Source organism: Vulpes vulpes, chromosome 12, assembly GCF_048418805.1.
Source record: "Vulpes vulpes isolate BD-2025 chromosome 12, VulVul3, whole genome shotgun sequence".
In the NCBI taxonomy this organism is placed as follows: Eukaryota; Metazoa; Chordata; class Mammalia; order Carnivora; family Canidae; genus Vulpes; species Vulpes vulpes.
In genome coordinates this window covers 161611066-161625240 of record NC_132791.1, presented here as the reverse complement: position 1 = coordinate 161625240, position 14175 = coordinate 161611066, and the positions used below count along the sequence as shown (strand labels likewise).

The window sequence follows — 14175 nt, the reverse complement described above, 5'->3', positions numbered from 1 at the left end:
ACCCTCTGGTCCCCTGCCTTGCTGAGAGAAGCTGGAGGAGCCCCCAACCCCGTGTTCCTGAGACTCACCTGGGAGGGGTGAAGGTGCAGGTTCCCTGACCCACCCTCCAAGGAGGCAGGTGGCTTGAGGTGGGCCAGGGAATTTACATGCTTGTGTGGTGGCAGGTGGGCTCTTGCACAGGCGCCAGCAGGGGTCAGTGCGACTGTTCTCTGCAACCTCAGGATGGCCAACCCTTGAATAAGGGGTGCTGTGGGGATTAACTGGGAAGGCAAATACCAGAGCAGGCACACCTGATGGATGGGCTCCCAAAGTGAGCCTCCACCTCCCACTCCCTGCTCCCCACCCAGCCTGGGGGTGGCTGGAGAGCCCCCAGATCTGTGCTTAGCCTCCCAGGAAAGAGGATTGGTTTCTAGGAGGAAGTGATAGAAGTGCCTTGTGCTCTGAGGGCCACGAGGGGCTGAGGTCCCGCTGTTCCAACTCCAGTATCTTCTGTGTCATTGAGTTAGTGTAGAGAAGTTAGCAGTTCTCATCGCAAGTGCCAGGGGGTGCCAAGGCACTGCTTCCTATCGAGTACTTTGGAAACATACACCAGAGTGTCCCTTCAGTCTGGAAATAGTCCCCAATACTGAAAATGATTTAAGTGAAAGGACACCCATCACAGGATTGTTTATGATAAGCAAATGCATCCAATTGGACCTAAATCTCTCAGAATATTCCATTCTCTCTAGCCATCGAACATACTTTTGCAGTAGAGTATCATGACATGTCAGTCATGGAAAGGGCCATGCAAAAGAATAAGGAAGTCTGTCACGTTTCATAGAGAATGAGCCCCGGGGTAGACCATTGCATGCCCTCCAGATGGCACTCCTGTTGTGGGGCCACATTGACCGGTTACCAAGGGGCTCCTAGGTGGCTGGGACAAGAAGTGACAAGAGGCAGACCTGGTACCCCGTACCCTTTCATTCTTTTGAATTTTGAGTCCTGCAAATGGGTTGCCTATTTGAAGAATTAAATTGAAATAAAAGAATATTGATTGCGAAGCACTCTTTGTAACACAGGCATGTTATTTTTCCTCATTTTGAGTGAAAAACAGGTTGTAGACACGTATGTTTACGTTTTCACGACTGTGTAAGACAATAACTACGGAAGAACCGGTGAGATCTCATTCTTGGGGAGAAGAGCCTGGGAAGGAAAATCCCAAAATAGAACCCTGGGCTCTCTCCGGATAGGAGGAGTGATTTTCCCTTTTCTGTCTACATCTCTGTATTTCCCAAATTTTCCAAAATGAGTATGTCTTTAATTTTTTTTTTTACTTTTCATTATGCAAATAATATACATCCTTTATAGAAAAATGAGAAAAAAAAGTAAAAAGCCACTCCTAACCCCCACCATTCAGAGAATCCTGCTAGTGATTGCTTTGGGATGTTCCCACCAGGCATTTCTGCGTCTCCTGTGGTTTCGCAGTTGGGAACGTGTGGTGTCAGTAAACAGCATGACTTTCACAGTGGGGAAAAAGAAAGGCCGTTTTCAAGGAGCATCTCTAGGGTTGGGCTTGCCCTGTGGGGCTAACCTGTCCCCGGTCTCTGCAGGAACGCTGTGTAGCCGCCCTGGCCCGAGTGGAGCGCACCGACTTCCTGTCACCCATGTGCATTGGCGAGGTGGCACATGTCAGCGCGGAGATTACCTATACCTCCAAGCATTCTGTGGAAGTTCAGGTCAACGTGATGTCTGAAAACATCCTCACAGGTAACTTCTGCACATGTCTCACCAAGCCTACTTCGTTGGGGTCAGTGCCAACAACAGTGACAGTAAGGTAGCAGCCAAAGATCCCATGGATGGAGGGCTGACCCTGTGCCAGGGCCTGGTCCTGACACCACCCATGAATGACCTCCCTTAATTCCCAGCTCTGCCCATGAACAGATATTTCTGCCATCCTTGTTTTGTGGACAGGGATGGATTAAGCAGTGAGTTCAACAGAATGGCCCTAGAGTGGGATTTGGGCTCTGGCCCTGGTTGAATGGCCACTGCCCCTCCTGCCTTCCAGGGCCTGGTGATCAGCTCCTCAGGGGCAGGGGGATGGCAGTGGGCTAGGGGGGCACAAGCTGCTGTCAACACCCCCTCAACCTGCCTTGCTGTTCCCTGTAGATGGGGGCCACTGGGGGGGCGGGGGTGGGGAGTGGGGATGGGGAGGTGGGTTGCTCCCCATCCTTTCCCCTGCACCCCTGGCCCTGCATACCAGGCTTAGGCTGAAGCTCACTGGGCGAACCTTTGACTCTGGGTTGATCTGAATATTCTCTTTCTCTGAGTGGTAACCATGGAAACCCCTTTTCATCCTCCCACTGGGCTCTGCAGGGGAGGTGGCTCTGCTTTGCACTCGCTGCTGCTTTTTATAACCCGGGCTGCTAAAGGGAAGGCAGGCCCCTTTGTCCCCCTTGCTGCCCACCTTCCTGTCCCAGGGCACCCCATTGTCCCACATCCTATGCAGAGGACAGTCCATGCTGGTTCTCTAGAACCAGGAGCTGCCTGGGGCCTCGGACCTTCCTCTGGACGGCCCCCTGCCCCTTCCTTGGCCCTGGCTGCCTGCAAGGTACTGTGCTCAGAGATCTTCCAGGGGCTCAGGCTTCTCTCTTCCTTGGGTCTGGAGCATAGTTGTCCATCTAGAACATCCCAGGGTGTCCTCAGCAGGCCCGGCCAAGGCATAGTGAATGATTTAGCCGAGCAAGGGCTAGTGCTTGGGGAGCAGTCAGCATCCCTGTGCCTATGGCTGTGGCACAGGACGGGGTACCTGGACACTGTCTTCTCACGATGGGACCTTGGGGTCCCTGTCCTCACTCCCTGTGGTCTGTCTCTCTGTGGCCAAGGCCTCCTCTCCTGGGTGGGGCCGGGACTTGACGGGGTGAATCACTGCCTCTTCTGCTTCCCATCTTCATGCTTCCTTGTGGATGGCCATCCCAGCAGTGTGGCTTTTTCATGGTGATGTTTAGCAGCTCAGAGCCAGGCACTTCAAGTGGGGGAGGGCCCTGCCTTCCAGATTTCTGGCCCAGGAGGAACCTCTGAGGGACAGAATAGCAGCTTCCTGTTGGCAAATGGAGAAGAGACCAGAAGCAAGGGTGTTCTTGACTTTCAAAGTGGAGCTCACCCTGGTGGCATTGGACCCCCAGCTTGGTGACTGATTGTCACTGTTGGAGCAGAGGTGCTAGCATCTAGTGGGGGAGGCACAGGGTGGTCCCCACCATGGACAGTGACCCAGTCCCCTGTGTCCCAGTCCCGACACTGAGAAATCCTGCTCTGGATTGTGAACTTTGGAGGGAGCGAGTCCCGTCTTCCTCTTCCTGACTTCTCTTGGCTCCCAACAGATGTAGGGCTGATAACTACGGGCAGATGAGTGATGGAGTGAACGGGTGACCAAATGAACAGAGGCTGTCAGGAAGATTTGTGTTTCTGTGCAGAGATGGGAAGCTGACAGAAGGTTTTGTCCAGACCGACATGCTCTGCCTGACTTCTAAAGGATCCCTCCCACCGCAGGGCAGGCTGCTCTCGCCCGGGGCCGTGGCAGCCCTCTACTGGGCCAGTGAGGACGCACCTCCCCAGGCGTCCAGGTCCCACGGTGTTGGCTTTGCTCTTTCCCTGCAGGATGGGCACACACAGCCTGATGTGCCCTGCGAAGGAGAGAGGCAAGGGTGAGAAGTGCTGGGGCTGTCCACCCTCATGGGACAGAGGCACAGGCTCTGTGATCCCCTGTGCTCTGAGAAAGGAGAGGCTCAGGAAAAGCAAGGGACAGGCCAGTTGTGTTACCTCTCAGGATGGGGCTGGGCTCCCTGATTGGGATTCCCCCTCGTGACCCTCAGGCCTCCCTGTTCCATGAAGAGGGCAGCTGTTCTTGGAGCCCTGACAGTTGTCTTGCCCTAGAATGTCCTGATGAAGGGCTGGAGGCTCCCTTTTGTATTTCGCCACTGTGGGTCTGTCTCTTTCTCTCATTTCTGGGTCTCTATTCTGTTATTGGGTGACTGAGTCTCCCCCTGTGTGTTCCCGTGTTTGGATCCATGCAGGTGTTTCTGATTCTAGGACCCTGTGTCTCTCAAGGCTGTCCTCTCTATCCTGACGTGTATCTTTGTGCTCACGTGTCTAGGATGTGAAGGCAGGGCTGATGGCTTGTCTACTGCAGTTCCCCTACTGCCTATAGCAGCACCTGGCGCAGTGGACCTAGGGTGATGGGGGCTAGGAGGCCTGGGATCTGAGACTTCAGGAGGCAGGGGTCCCCTCCTCTGGGACTGTGCCGCCTGTCAGGAGGCAACCGAGTGAGCACACGCTGAGGCAGACAACCAGCAAACCTTTGCCTCCGAGATGGCTCATTCATCTCCGGCAACTGTCAAAATATTAAGCTAACTGGGACATGATTGTTGCAAATTGCTCCAGAAAATAGCTGGGAGCTCTTAAGATTTTAAAATAGGTGTTTTTAATGCTGCAATTGTCTTTTGATGGTTTTATTAAGTGATGGAGAAAGTACAATTAGCATGTTTTGCCTCATTTGCCCTGTGGTGTTCATTTGGGTCTAGAGGAGGGCCACTCCGGTTTCCATGGAAACCAGCTTGTCAGGCTGGCTCTGGCAGATCAGACAGGAAATCTTCATTCCCAGAAGCAAGTTGTCAGATCCACTCTCAGTCAAAGTGCAGTGAAAATATTTTCCATGTTACTTGCCTGTGGTTCCCAAGCGCAGAGCGCCTGTTCCCTGATGGTGCCTCCATGTTGGGGCCGAGCACTGGCGGCTCTGGCGTTGGGAGCCCCGGGCACTGGGGGCTCGCACTCCTGCATGACCGTGGGGCTTGGCTTGGCCCTTGGGGCTGTGTTCAGGGGAGGAAACCAAAGTCCCCAGCTCCCTTGGAGAACATCAGAGAGGGAACTCCACCAGGCACTTTAGAGAGGATGCCAGCTGCTCCCCACCTTCCCCACTTGCTTTCCTTTATGTCCTGCGGTTTTGCTGTTCTCCTCTACATTGAGGATCTTCCATGTTGACGAAACGGCTTTTTAATTTTAATTTAATTTAATTTAATTTTTTTAAATATTTTATTTATTTATTCATGAGAGAGAGAGAGAGAGAGGCAGAGACACAGGCAGAGGGAGAAGCGGCTCCATGCAGGGAGCCCGACATGGGACTCGATCCCAAGTCTCCAGGATCAGGCCCTGGGCTGAAGGCGGCACTAAACCGCTGAGCCACCCGGGCTGCCCAGAAACTGCTTTTTTAGAGGCATCCTACCTGATATCTCCGTGGGGGCCTGGGTCTGTACACAGAATAGCACTGAGTTTCTGTGTGACCCTAGGTAAACCACTTGACCTCTCTCGGCTCCACACTCTTCCTGTACAAGTGAGAGGGGCTGCACCAAGTGATCTCTGGAGTTTTCTGGTCCCTGGTTCTCAGCCCAGACACTTCTCCCTGGTAGTTTCTGTTTCCTGTCATTGAGCCTACTGCCCATCTCTAAGCACTCCTCTCTGAAGTTTCTCAATTGGAGCTCTGAGTCAGTAAATCCAGGCATCCCATCTTGAAGGACGGGACTTGCCCAGCCGGCGATGCAGGTGTGCTCCAGTGTGTGGCCCGGCCACAGCCCCTCACCAGGTTGCCTGTGTGGGCCCTGGCTCCGTGTCCCCCTGAGCCTCACATCCGTATGCCGCTGTCCTCCTGGCCCCCATCGGGCAGGAGCTCTTAGCTGTGTGTAGGCAGGTGGATGTTCCCTTGCTGAGCGCTGAAGCTCCCCAGCAGAGTGTGTTCGATTGGGAGCTCCGGGTCTGCTGGATCTGTTTGCAGAAACTCGAGCTCAGCCTGGGCTGAGTCCCCTGGCTTTGTTCCTCTTCTCTGGGAGGTGGCTGAGTGAGGGCCCCCTCCCTACCTGTGCTCCTCAGGCTTCTGGGCATGCTGACGACCAAACCTCCCTTATGTCAAAGCCCCGCAAGGAGGAGGTGCCTGCAGTCAGAGCCCTCTGTGGTAGAAATGCTGGAAAGCGGGGATCCCCGGGGTTAAAGCATACGATCTGTAGTCTTTCCAGCAACCTCCGGAGGGGCACCATTGTGGTGGGAGGCTCCCTGAGCTCTGTGCCCATCTCCCACTGTGTGGGGGTTGGGGGCCAGAGAGCTGTGTCTCAGCCCCCCTGCCCTGTGCCCTCCCTATGCCATCACTCATGTGGTTCTTTCCTCTAAAGGTACTAAGAAGCTGACCAACAAGGCCACCCTATGGTACGTGCCCCTGTCACTGAAGAATGTGGATAAGGTCCTGGAGGTGCCTCCGGTTGTGGTAAGGAGACCCCCTTCTGTGTCTCTCTGGGGGCAGCTTGGAGAGGCTACACAGATGTCCCAGGAGAGCAGCCTCAGGGACCAGGCCTGGGTCTGCCAGCCGGAGATGCCAGTGGAGCGGGTGTCCCTGAAGGGGTCTTTGTGCAGGTTTTGTTCATGCTGGGAATGTGAGTGAAGGCTGGCCTGGGCCTGGTGGGGGCCCTTCCCAGAGGACCCTTCCTCATACCCCTGACCGGAGGGACCCGGTGTCGGGTGGCAGGTCCTTCTGCCGAGAGCCAGGACCTCCAGGCTGCCCAGCCCAGCCTGCCACCACCCGCCTTGGCCCCTAAAGAAACAGATTTTAAAACATCTCTGTTCCTACCTCTTCTGTCACTGCCCATGGCTCTCTCATTGTGGTTCTGTTGCAGACAGAAGCTTCTTTGCATAAAGGAGCCTGTTGTAAACATTCCCAGGCTGCCACAGGCACGATTGGCTAGGCAGGCTTCCGGAGGGCGAAGGTTGTGCCAATAGAAGGATTTTGTTCCTTTCCTAGTTACCCCTCACCTCCTCCTGTGGCCCACATACCTGCATGTTTCCAGGACACGCATGACAGCTCCTCTGTGGAGACCTGTGGCTTTCTGCCCTCATGCCTCAGCAGTTAGAGGGGAATATCCCATGGCCAGGGCATGTCTGCCCCCGTGCTGAGCATCCTCCAGAACAGGAACCAGACCGCTAGAAACTGGTGCCTGCTCTTTTTTCTCAGAGCTCACAGGGGAGCTGAGCACTCCTGGCACGAGCAGTCTCTGTCCTCGCCCTCCTGAGACACCGCAGTGTAGGCACTTCCTGCTTGGGGGAGGCCTGTCTTTCCTACAGGCCTTCCCACTCCCTGCACCCTTGCAGGTTTAATGCTGCTGGGACACTCCCTGCAAGTGCCCCCACAACCTGTGCCAGCTCAGTATCTGACCCCACACCCTGCCTGGGCCCCCAGGGGCAGTCGAGGCCCAGGTGGCACATCTCCTAGGTAGGTAGGGGTGGCTGCCTGCGAGACTCTAGCTGCTGTGTAGTCTAGATATTTTAAAAAACATCTTGAGATAGAGGAGTCCTCTCCATGTTGAATGGGAAGGATGCTTGGACCTTGGTCTGGGTTGGGTTGGTGGCCTGTCCTTTAGTACTGTGAGAGAAGGGAGGTAGTGCCACCACTTGCCGACAGCCCTGGTGCCACCCATCCCTAACAAGTGAGGAGAGCAGTGGAAGCTCATAGCCAGGGCATGGAGCCCAGCAGTTCCTAGGGGTCATGTCTCTGTGGGTGTCCTGGGGCTGCTTTGACAGAGGCCCCAGGGGAGGACCCTTCCGATATCATCCAGCTTCTGGTGGCTTGTGGCCATGCACCTCCTCCTCAGATGTGTGCCATTTGTTACCTGTGGGTTCCATTCTGTTGCAGCTTTACCTCATGTGAACTGATCACACCTGCACAGACCCCAGTTCTGTGTGATGTCACATGCGCAGCTTCCCAGTGCACAGGGAACCCCAAGCTCTGCTCTCAGTTCCTGCTGGCCTCACCCCCTCTCTCCCCTCCTCCAGCCTCTCTACCTCCTTCCCTGTCTCCCTCCTCTCTGTAGCACTGATCGGGGGCCTTAAGACCCAGGAAGCAGGAGTGAGTCTGGAGTGACTTTTTCCTTAGAAATGATGAGTGTAACCCACTCCTTCTTTCATCTTTCCCACTAAGTACTCGGTGTTCAATTAGCTGCATCGTGTGTAAATACAATGTAATTATTTAACTGATTTCATTTTCAGATGCCACAGAATTTAGAGGTCTGTGGCTGGCCATTCTCTGGTTTCAGCACCACGTGATGCATGTTACAGGGTTGATACTGCAGGAAGATTCTGGGGCTGAGCCCGTGAGCTCTGCTTCCTTTGGCTCCTTGGGGCCGGGGGCTGAAAGCTTTGGGTCTCCAGCCAGTGGGGCAGGGGCAGCAGTGTGCCGGTTCCTGTCCCCCCCACAGGGCCGGGGCAGCCCTCCTCCCCAGGGAGGACTCACCCCCATATCCCAGAGGGGCCCAGAATTTCCTATCCCCTTTGTTCAGCCGGGTTTGATAAGACATAAATACCAACTCTGCCCTTGTAGAGGCAGAAACAGAGGGCTCCAGATGGGAGAAGCCATGTAGTTCCTAGCTGCAGCCGATGCTAATGTTTATGGGAGCTGCCCTCCCCCCCACAACGTGAGAGGCCCACATAGAAGCCTTCAGTTGATTTGAAATATAGATCTGCTGTGTCCTGTTGGATCCTGGAAAGCTCAGTGTCTCTCTGACATTTGTGCTCATCTCACTGGTAGCATGGCCTCAAGGCTTTCTAATACCCACCAGAATCCTCCCTCCAGCCTTTACAGATTGCTGTCACTTATTTGAGAATACACATATTTCTCTGCCTAAGTGTGTGTATTACACATCTCTCACATGTGTATATGTACCACAGACACGTACATCTCATATCTTACATTATACACATGTCGACGTCACACACACATGTGGACAGAGATTACTGCCCACGTGCATCTCCCTGGAAGAAGCCTGGATATTGATCCTATGCAGTGTTATTCAGTGTCCACTCCACCCTCTTCTCCACGGAACAGGGACCTCAGTACTCAGAATCCCTCTGACAGGAGAAGGACCCCTGTGGTGACCAGGGCAGGGGACAGGGGGCCTGGGTGGCCATCAGAGTAGACATGCTGGTGTTGGTTTTTTCTTTCCTGTGTCTGAATACGAGCTTGAGTTCAGAGTCTTGCCCAGACTGTTGGACATATGGGCTGAGCTGGCTTCTTCACATCAGCTGGGCTTGACAACAAGTCCTTGGGGATGAGAATGGGGTACCAGCCTATCGTTGGGATGTTCTAGTGATTCTATCCCCAGATTTAAACATTTTATTATTTTAAACAGTTTTTATTTATTCATGAGAGACACAGACACAGAGAGAGAGAGAGGCAGAGGGAAAAGCTCCCTGTGCGGAGCCTGATGCAGAACTCAATCCCAGGACCCTGGGATCACAACCTGAGGCAGATGCTCAACCACAGAACCACCCAGATGCCCCTATCTCAGATTTAAAGCTGGCAGGACAGTTTTGAGGAGGTTGTGTTTCCTCTGTCTTCATGGCTCATGTCTGGCCGGGGCCGTGCCACGTGCCCTACATGTCTGCACAGGCTGGAGTGGTGTGTTGCACGTGGCCAGGATTTATTAGGTTCTTTTTTTTTTTTTTTAAGATTTTATTTATTTATTCATGAGAGACACACACACACAGAGAGAGAGGGGCAGAGACACGGGCAGAGGAAGAAGCAGGCTTCCTGTGGGGAGCCTGATGTGGGACTCAATCCTGGGTTTCCAGGATCACGCCCTAGGCCAAAGGCTGCACTAAGCCGCTGAGCCACCCAGGCTGTCCTATTAGGCTTTTTCTTAAAGAATCTCTCTACAAAGCATTTTTTAAAAAGATTTTATTTATTTATTCATGAGAGGCAGAGGGAGAAACATGCTCCACGCAGGGAGCTCGACACAGGACTTGATCCTGAGTCTCCAGGTTCATGCCCTGGGCTGAAGGCAGCACTAAGCCGCTGAGCCACCCAAGCTGCCCTTAAAAGGCATTTCTTAAGGACACTTGAGTTGAGCTGTGAATTTTACTGGGTAGGCACAGTGAAGGGTTGTGTACCTGGGCGGTGGGACAGGAGGCAGCAGTTTATTTACGAAGGAAAAGGTTAAATTATCCACTGCAGCTTAAACACTCATGGTTTGTTTCTTTTGAGCAGGCCACTCAGTCCCTTTCTCAGTCTCCTTGGGAGACAGGTTCTCAAGCCTCAGATAATGGTTATTAAGCTGCAGAATGGTGTTCAGACCCTGTGTGATTTGGAGCAGAGCCATGAGCAGGAAAATCAAGACGTTTAAAACTGGCTTTTGAAAGAAGATCTAAAATTGCCTTCTGAAATGAATTTGCCTCAGTCAGAGAGGCTTCCGAGGGGGGGCGGAGAGGGGCCCTGAGCTCAGTAGTTTCTCCATGGGCCCAGCCAGAAATGCTGGCTGAGTGAATGAAGGGGCAGATGTCAGAGCTAACCCAGAGGAGGAGAGCTGGGCTGTGGGCGGGGGCAGTGGGGGGGGGGGGTGTAGGGGGCGCTAGGGGGCTGGGCTGTGGTCAGCAGGAAGGGAGAGGACTGCTAGGGAAGCCAGCCATTAGAGGGCCTGTGGACCTGGCCTGGGGCTTTTCTGAGGGGTCCCCCAGGGAGGGCATGTGTGCCCTACGCTGGGCAGAGGACAGGCCCTTGCTGTCACATTTGAGAAACCCAGCATCTCCTGCTGTGCCCAGAGATACCCCAGTTTTTGTGTCAGGTTTTATATTCACATTTATTCTTAACTTCTTGGGTCCAAACCCGTGCCATCCATTAGGAGAGCTCCACTGGACTCTCTCAGCTTTGGTTTGCGTTCCCACAGGTGTGCAACCTGTAGGACTGGCTGGGAGCCCAGCAGAGTGAGGGTATGGGGGGCATGCAGGCAACTGCTCTGTCCTCACCTTGGCAGGGCCCTCCGGGATCCTGTAGTTCTATGTCTGGGGATAAATCCTAGGAAGGAAGGAAGGGGCAAGTGTAAAAAGTATGACTGAGATTGTTAACGTGATGATGTTTTAACGGTGAAGGACCAGGTGCAGGCTTAATGCTCTCGGTACCAGGTCCATCACCTAAGTTGTGTTAGGCTGAGAAGTTCACAGTTGCAGTGGGAGGTGGAAACATTGGTACCCCAGAACTTCACACATGGCCAGGGAGAACTCTTACACATACGTGGGTATGGGAACCATTTTAGGAGGCAGAACATAAACATTTGACATATCTCTTGATATGTGAGATTTTTGCCTTCTCTGTTTTTGTTTTTTCTATTAAATATATATTATCAGGAAAGGACTAGATGGCTCCAATTACATAAATGGAGGCCACACAAGGAGGCCTTGAGCCTGGGAGGCAAGCCATGCCTGGCCGAGGAGGGTGCGGGGAGGAAGGCCAGGCTCATTGCTGCTGGCCTGACACTCCCCCCACCCCTGCTGTGCCTCCCCACAGTACTCCCGGCAGGAGCAGGAGGAGGAGGGCCGAAAGCGGTACGAGGCCCAGAAGCTGGAGCGCATGGAGACCAAGTGGAGGAATGGGGACATCGTCCAGCCTGTCCTGAACCCAGGTGAGAGCTGGGGTGCAGGATGGGGGGCTAACCTCGGTCAGTAAGTGCCGAATCCAGCAGGCTCACAATCTTCTCCACTTGGAGTGACCAGGCCCTCTGGGTTCCTGGGGGCTGTGTCCCCTGTCCCTGCACCTTGCAGACCCCTTCTCAGTACTGCAGTCAGCAGTGAGGGACAGGACACCTCAGGGGGCCCTACAGGCCCGTAGAGTGCAGAGACAGAGGCCCCACTGCCAGGGCAGAGAGAAGCACACCTGTGTGTAGCCTCCCCTAGGGTGGCTCAGGAGCACAATTTTTTTTTTTTTAATTTATTTACAAGAGACACACATAGAGAGGCAGAGACCCAGGTAGAGGGAGAAGCAGGCTCCATTCAGGGAGCTTGACGTGGGACTCGATCCCAGGACTCCAGGATCAGGTCCTGGGCCGAAGTTGGCGCTAAACTGCTGAGTCACCTGGACTGCCCAGGAGCACATTTTTTTATGACATTTTCAGCTCATAAAAACAACAACAACAACAGGCAAACAGTAGCTGCTTTTCCCGTGTTGTTCCTTATCAGCCTGCCACTTAGATGTCACCATTGGAAAAAAGGTAGACTGACTCTCTGGCTGTGAGGGTGAGAAAGTTCCACAGGCATGCTGGCTTCCTCTCAGGCCATGTCCTCTGGCCCCTCATTCTCTTGCCTGCACTTCCGGGTGGCTGGCTCTAGCAAAGTGTCTGCCACAGCCTGAATGGCCAGGGATGGTTTCCCCCCAGATGGGACTTTCCTCCCTGTGTCCTTAACAGACAGCTCCCCTGGCACTCAGACAGGTCAAGGCAGGGTCTCTGGGGCTTCTGTTCCCATCAGGATATGGTGAGCCCTTGGGTCGTGGGTTTCCCTGTAATGTGTGTCTCCCCTATACCCACAACGACCACATTGTGTCCATGTGGAAAGGACTCTCCAGAATGTGCTGTGTGTTCTGTATGGGGTTCCATAGGGTGACCCTAGACACAAGTAGTGTTTGGGTTCTGGATTTGGTCCCAGACAGCTATGGACTCGTCCCGAGTAATCCCTTCCTTGCTCGGTGTTGCATCCCGATGTGCCCTGGGCTCTCCCCCTCCAAGCTGTGCCCTGGCTCCTGCTAACCAGGGCTATAGGGAACTCTAGGGCATGGGCTGGACAGTTTCTGCTCCCCTGCCTGCAGGGGCTCCCGGCAACAATGCATCACGTGTGTGCATTAGGACAGGACCTTCTGGGTTTCGAGTCCTGCTATTCAGCTCCTACGCGCAGGATGCCCTTGGGCAGGGCCTGTTTGGTTTGCACAAGACTCTGTGTGTCTCCATCTTATCTTTCTCACTTTCCAGCCTTAACCTGCCCTTCCCTGTGGGCAGGTTAAGGCTGGTGGCCTGTGCATGGGGTGGTGTCTTCGGTGTTTTCACATCTGGTTTTCAGTAAATACCAAAATGATAAATTACTTCTTGGTATTCCTAAGAAGTATGTTACTGGAATCAACGATCTGTTTATGGCACAGTAACCCACAAGACAGGTCTGGGGTCACTCCTGAGACTGAGGGTCTACCCAGGCCCTCGGGCCCCTGCTGAGGGCAGCAGAAATGCCAGACCCAGGCCCTGCTTTCGGGGGGTAAGCAAGCATGCTGGTCAGGCAAAGACACGGAAGACTGCAAAGTGATATGAGGGTGTGGAAATGTCTTTGAAAAGGTACAAACTGGGTGCTGAGGGTATATTCTGGGACAGAGAAGCTGGAGGGGCAGCCCCCCATCCTACCCTGCAGAAGACATGTCCATGCTGAAATTCTGGACCCTTATTTAGAAAAGAGTGTTTGTAGCGTAATCAGGTTGAGGATCTCGAGATGAGGTCCTTCTGTGTTATCCAGGTGGGCCCCAAATCCAGTGACTATTGTTCTCATTAGACAGGCAGGAAGAGACCGTGTCAACCCAGCAGCAGCAAGGACGGGCCAGGAGGAAGTCTGAGCAGCACGTTGGGGGCTGCTTGGGCGCTCCTCTCTGGGTTATTTCTAGCCAGTGCTCTTGTGAAAGCCAGGCTGAGGGCCGAGTCTGGGGCTTTGAAAACCTAAGCTTAGTCCTTGTTTCCTCCTTTGACGGTCTGGGAAACTAATGCCCACGGTTCCAGCCCAAGTCCCTTCATGCATGGGGCTATTTGCTGTTTGCCCTCCTGTTTGTGAATCTGATACATGACGTTTCTCAGAATCTGTTATTCTCCAACACTATTACTCAAAGGTGACATTCTGAATCTCAAGATTTCTTGATAGAATTTTATAAGCTTTTCTTTTTTATTTTCCTATGTTCCAGTAAAAATGCATCTTTCTCAGATAATTGGCTTAGGGACTGGCTTTTAAATGCTTCTTAAGGAAGTCACATGCTCGTTCCTTGGTGTTTTTGAATGTGGTTTTATTTCTGACCTCAGCCTCCTGCTAGAGCTGGCCTTCCCCTGGCAGGCTGGGCTCCCAGTTCCCCCGAGAAGGGCAGGATGGGCTCCTGTGTGGCTTGGGATGGGCTGGGCCTGGTGGATGTGCCTGTGCAAGCAGGACAGGCACTCAGCAGGAAGAGCAGAGCATGTGCTCAGCACTGGGGGTCTTTCTAACCCATGAGCCCCTTCCTGTGAAAGGACTCCGCTACCCCCACATTATCTGTGGCTCTCTGTCACCATTGACACCAGAACCCGATTTCTCCAGGCCGTTGCCTAGCAACTCCCTCGCCGGACT

General features: G+C 53.6%; 1 protein-coding gene across 3 annotated transcripts in view; it reads left to right on the top strand.

Moving 5' to 3' along the window:
- The window catches only part of ACOT7 (acyl-CoA thioesterase 7), a 100953-nt gene that overhangs the window by 38266 nt on the left and 48512 nt on the right, over nt 1-14175 (top strand). For all 3 annotated transcript variants that reach the window (XM_072731130.1, XM_072731131.1, XM_026005117.2), the window contains 3 exons: nt 1590-1746; nt 6192-6283; nt 11345-11459. In XM_072731130.1, the coding sequence (XP_072587231.1) occupies nt 1590-1746; nt 6192-6283; nt 11345-11459 (364 nt within the window). The remainder of the gene's footprint in view (nt 1-1589; nt 1747-6191; nt 6284-11344; nt 11460-14175) is intronic.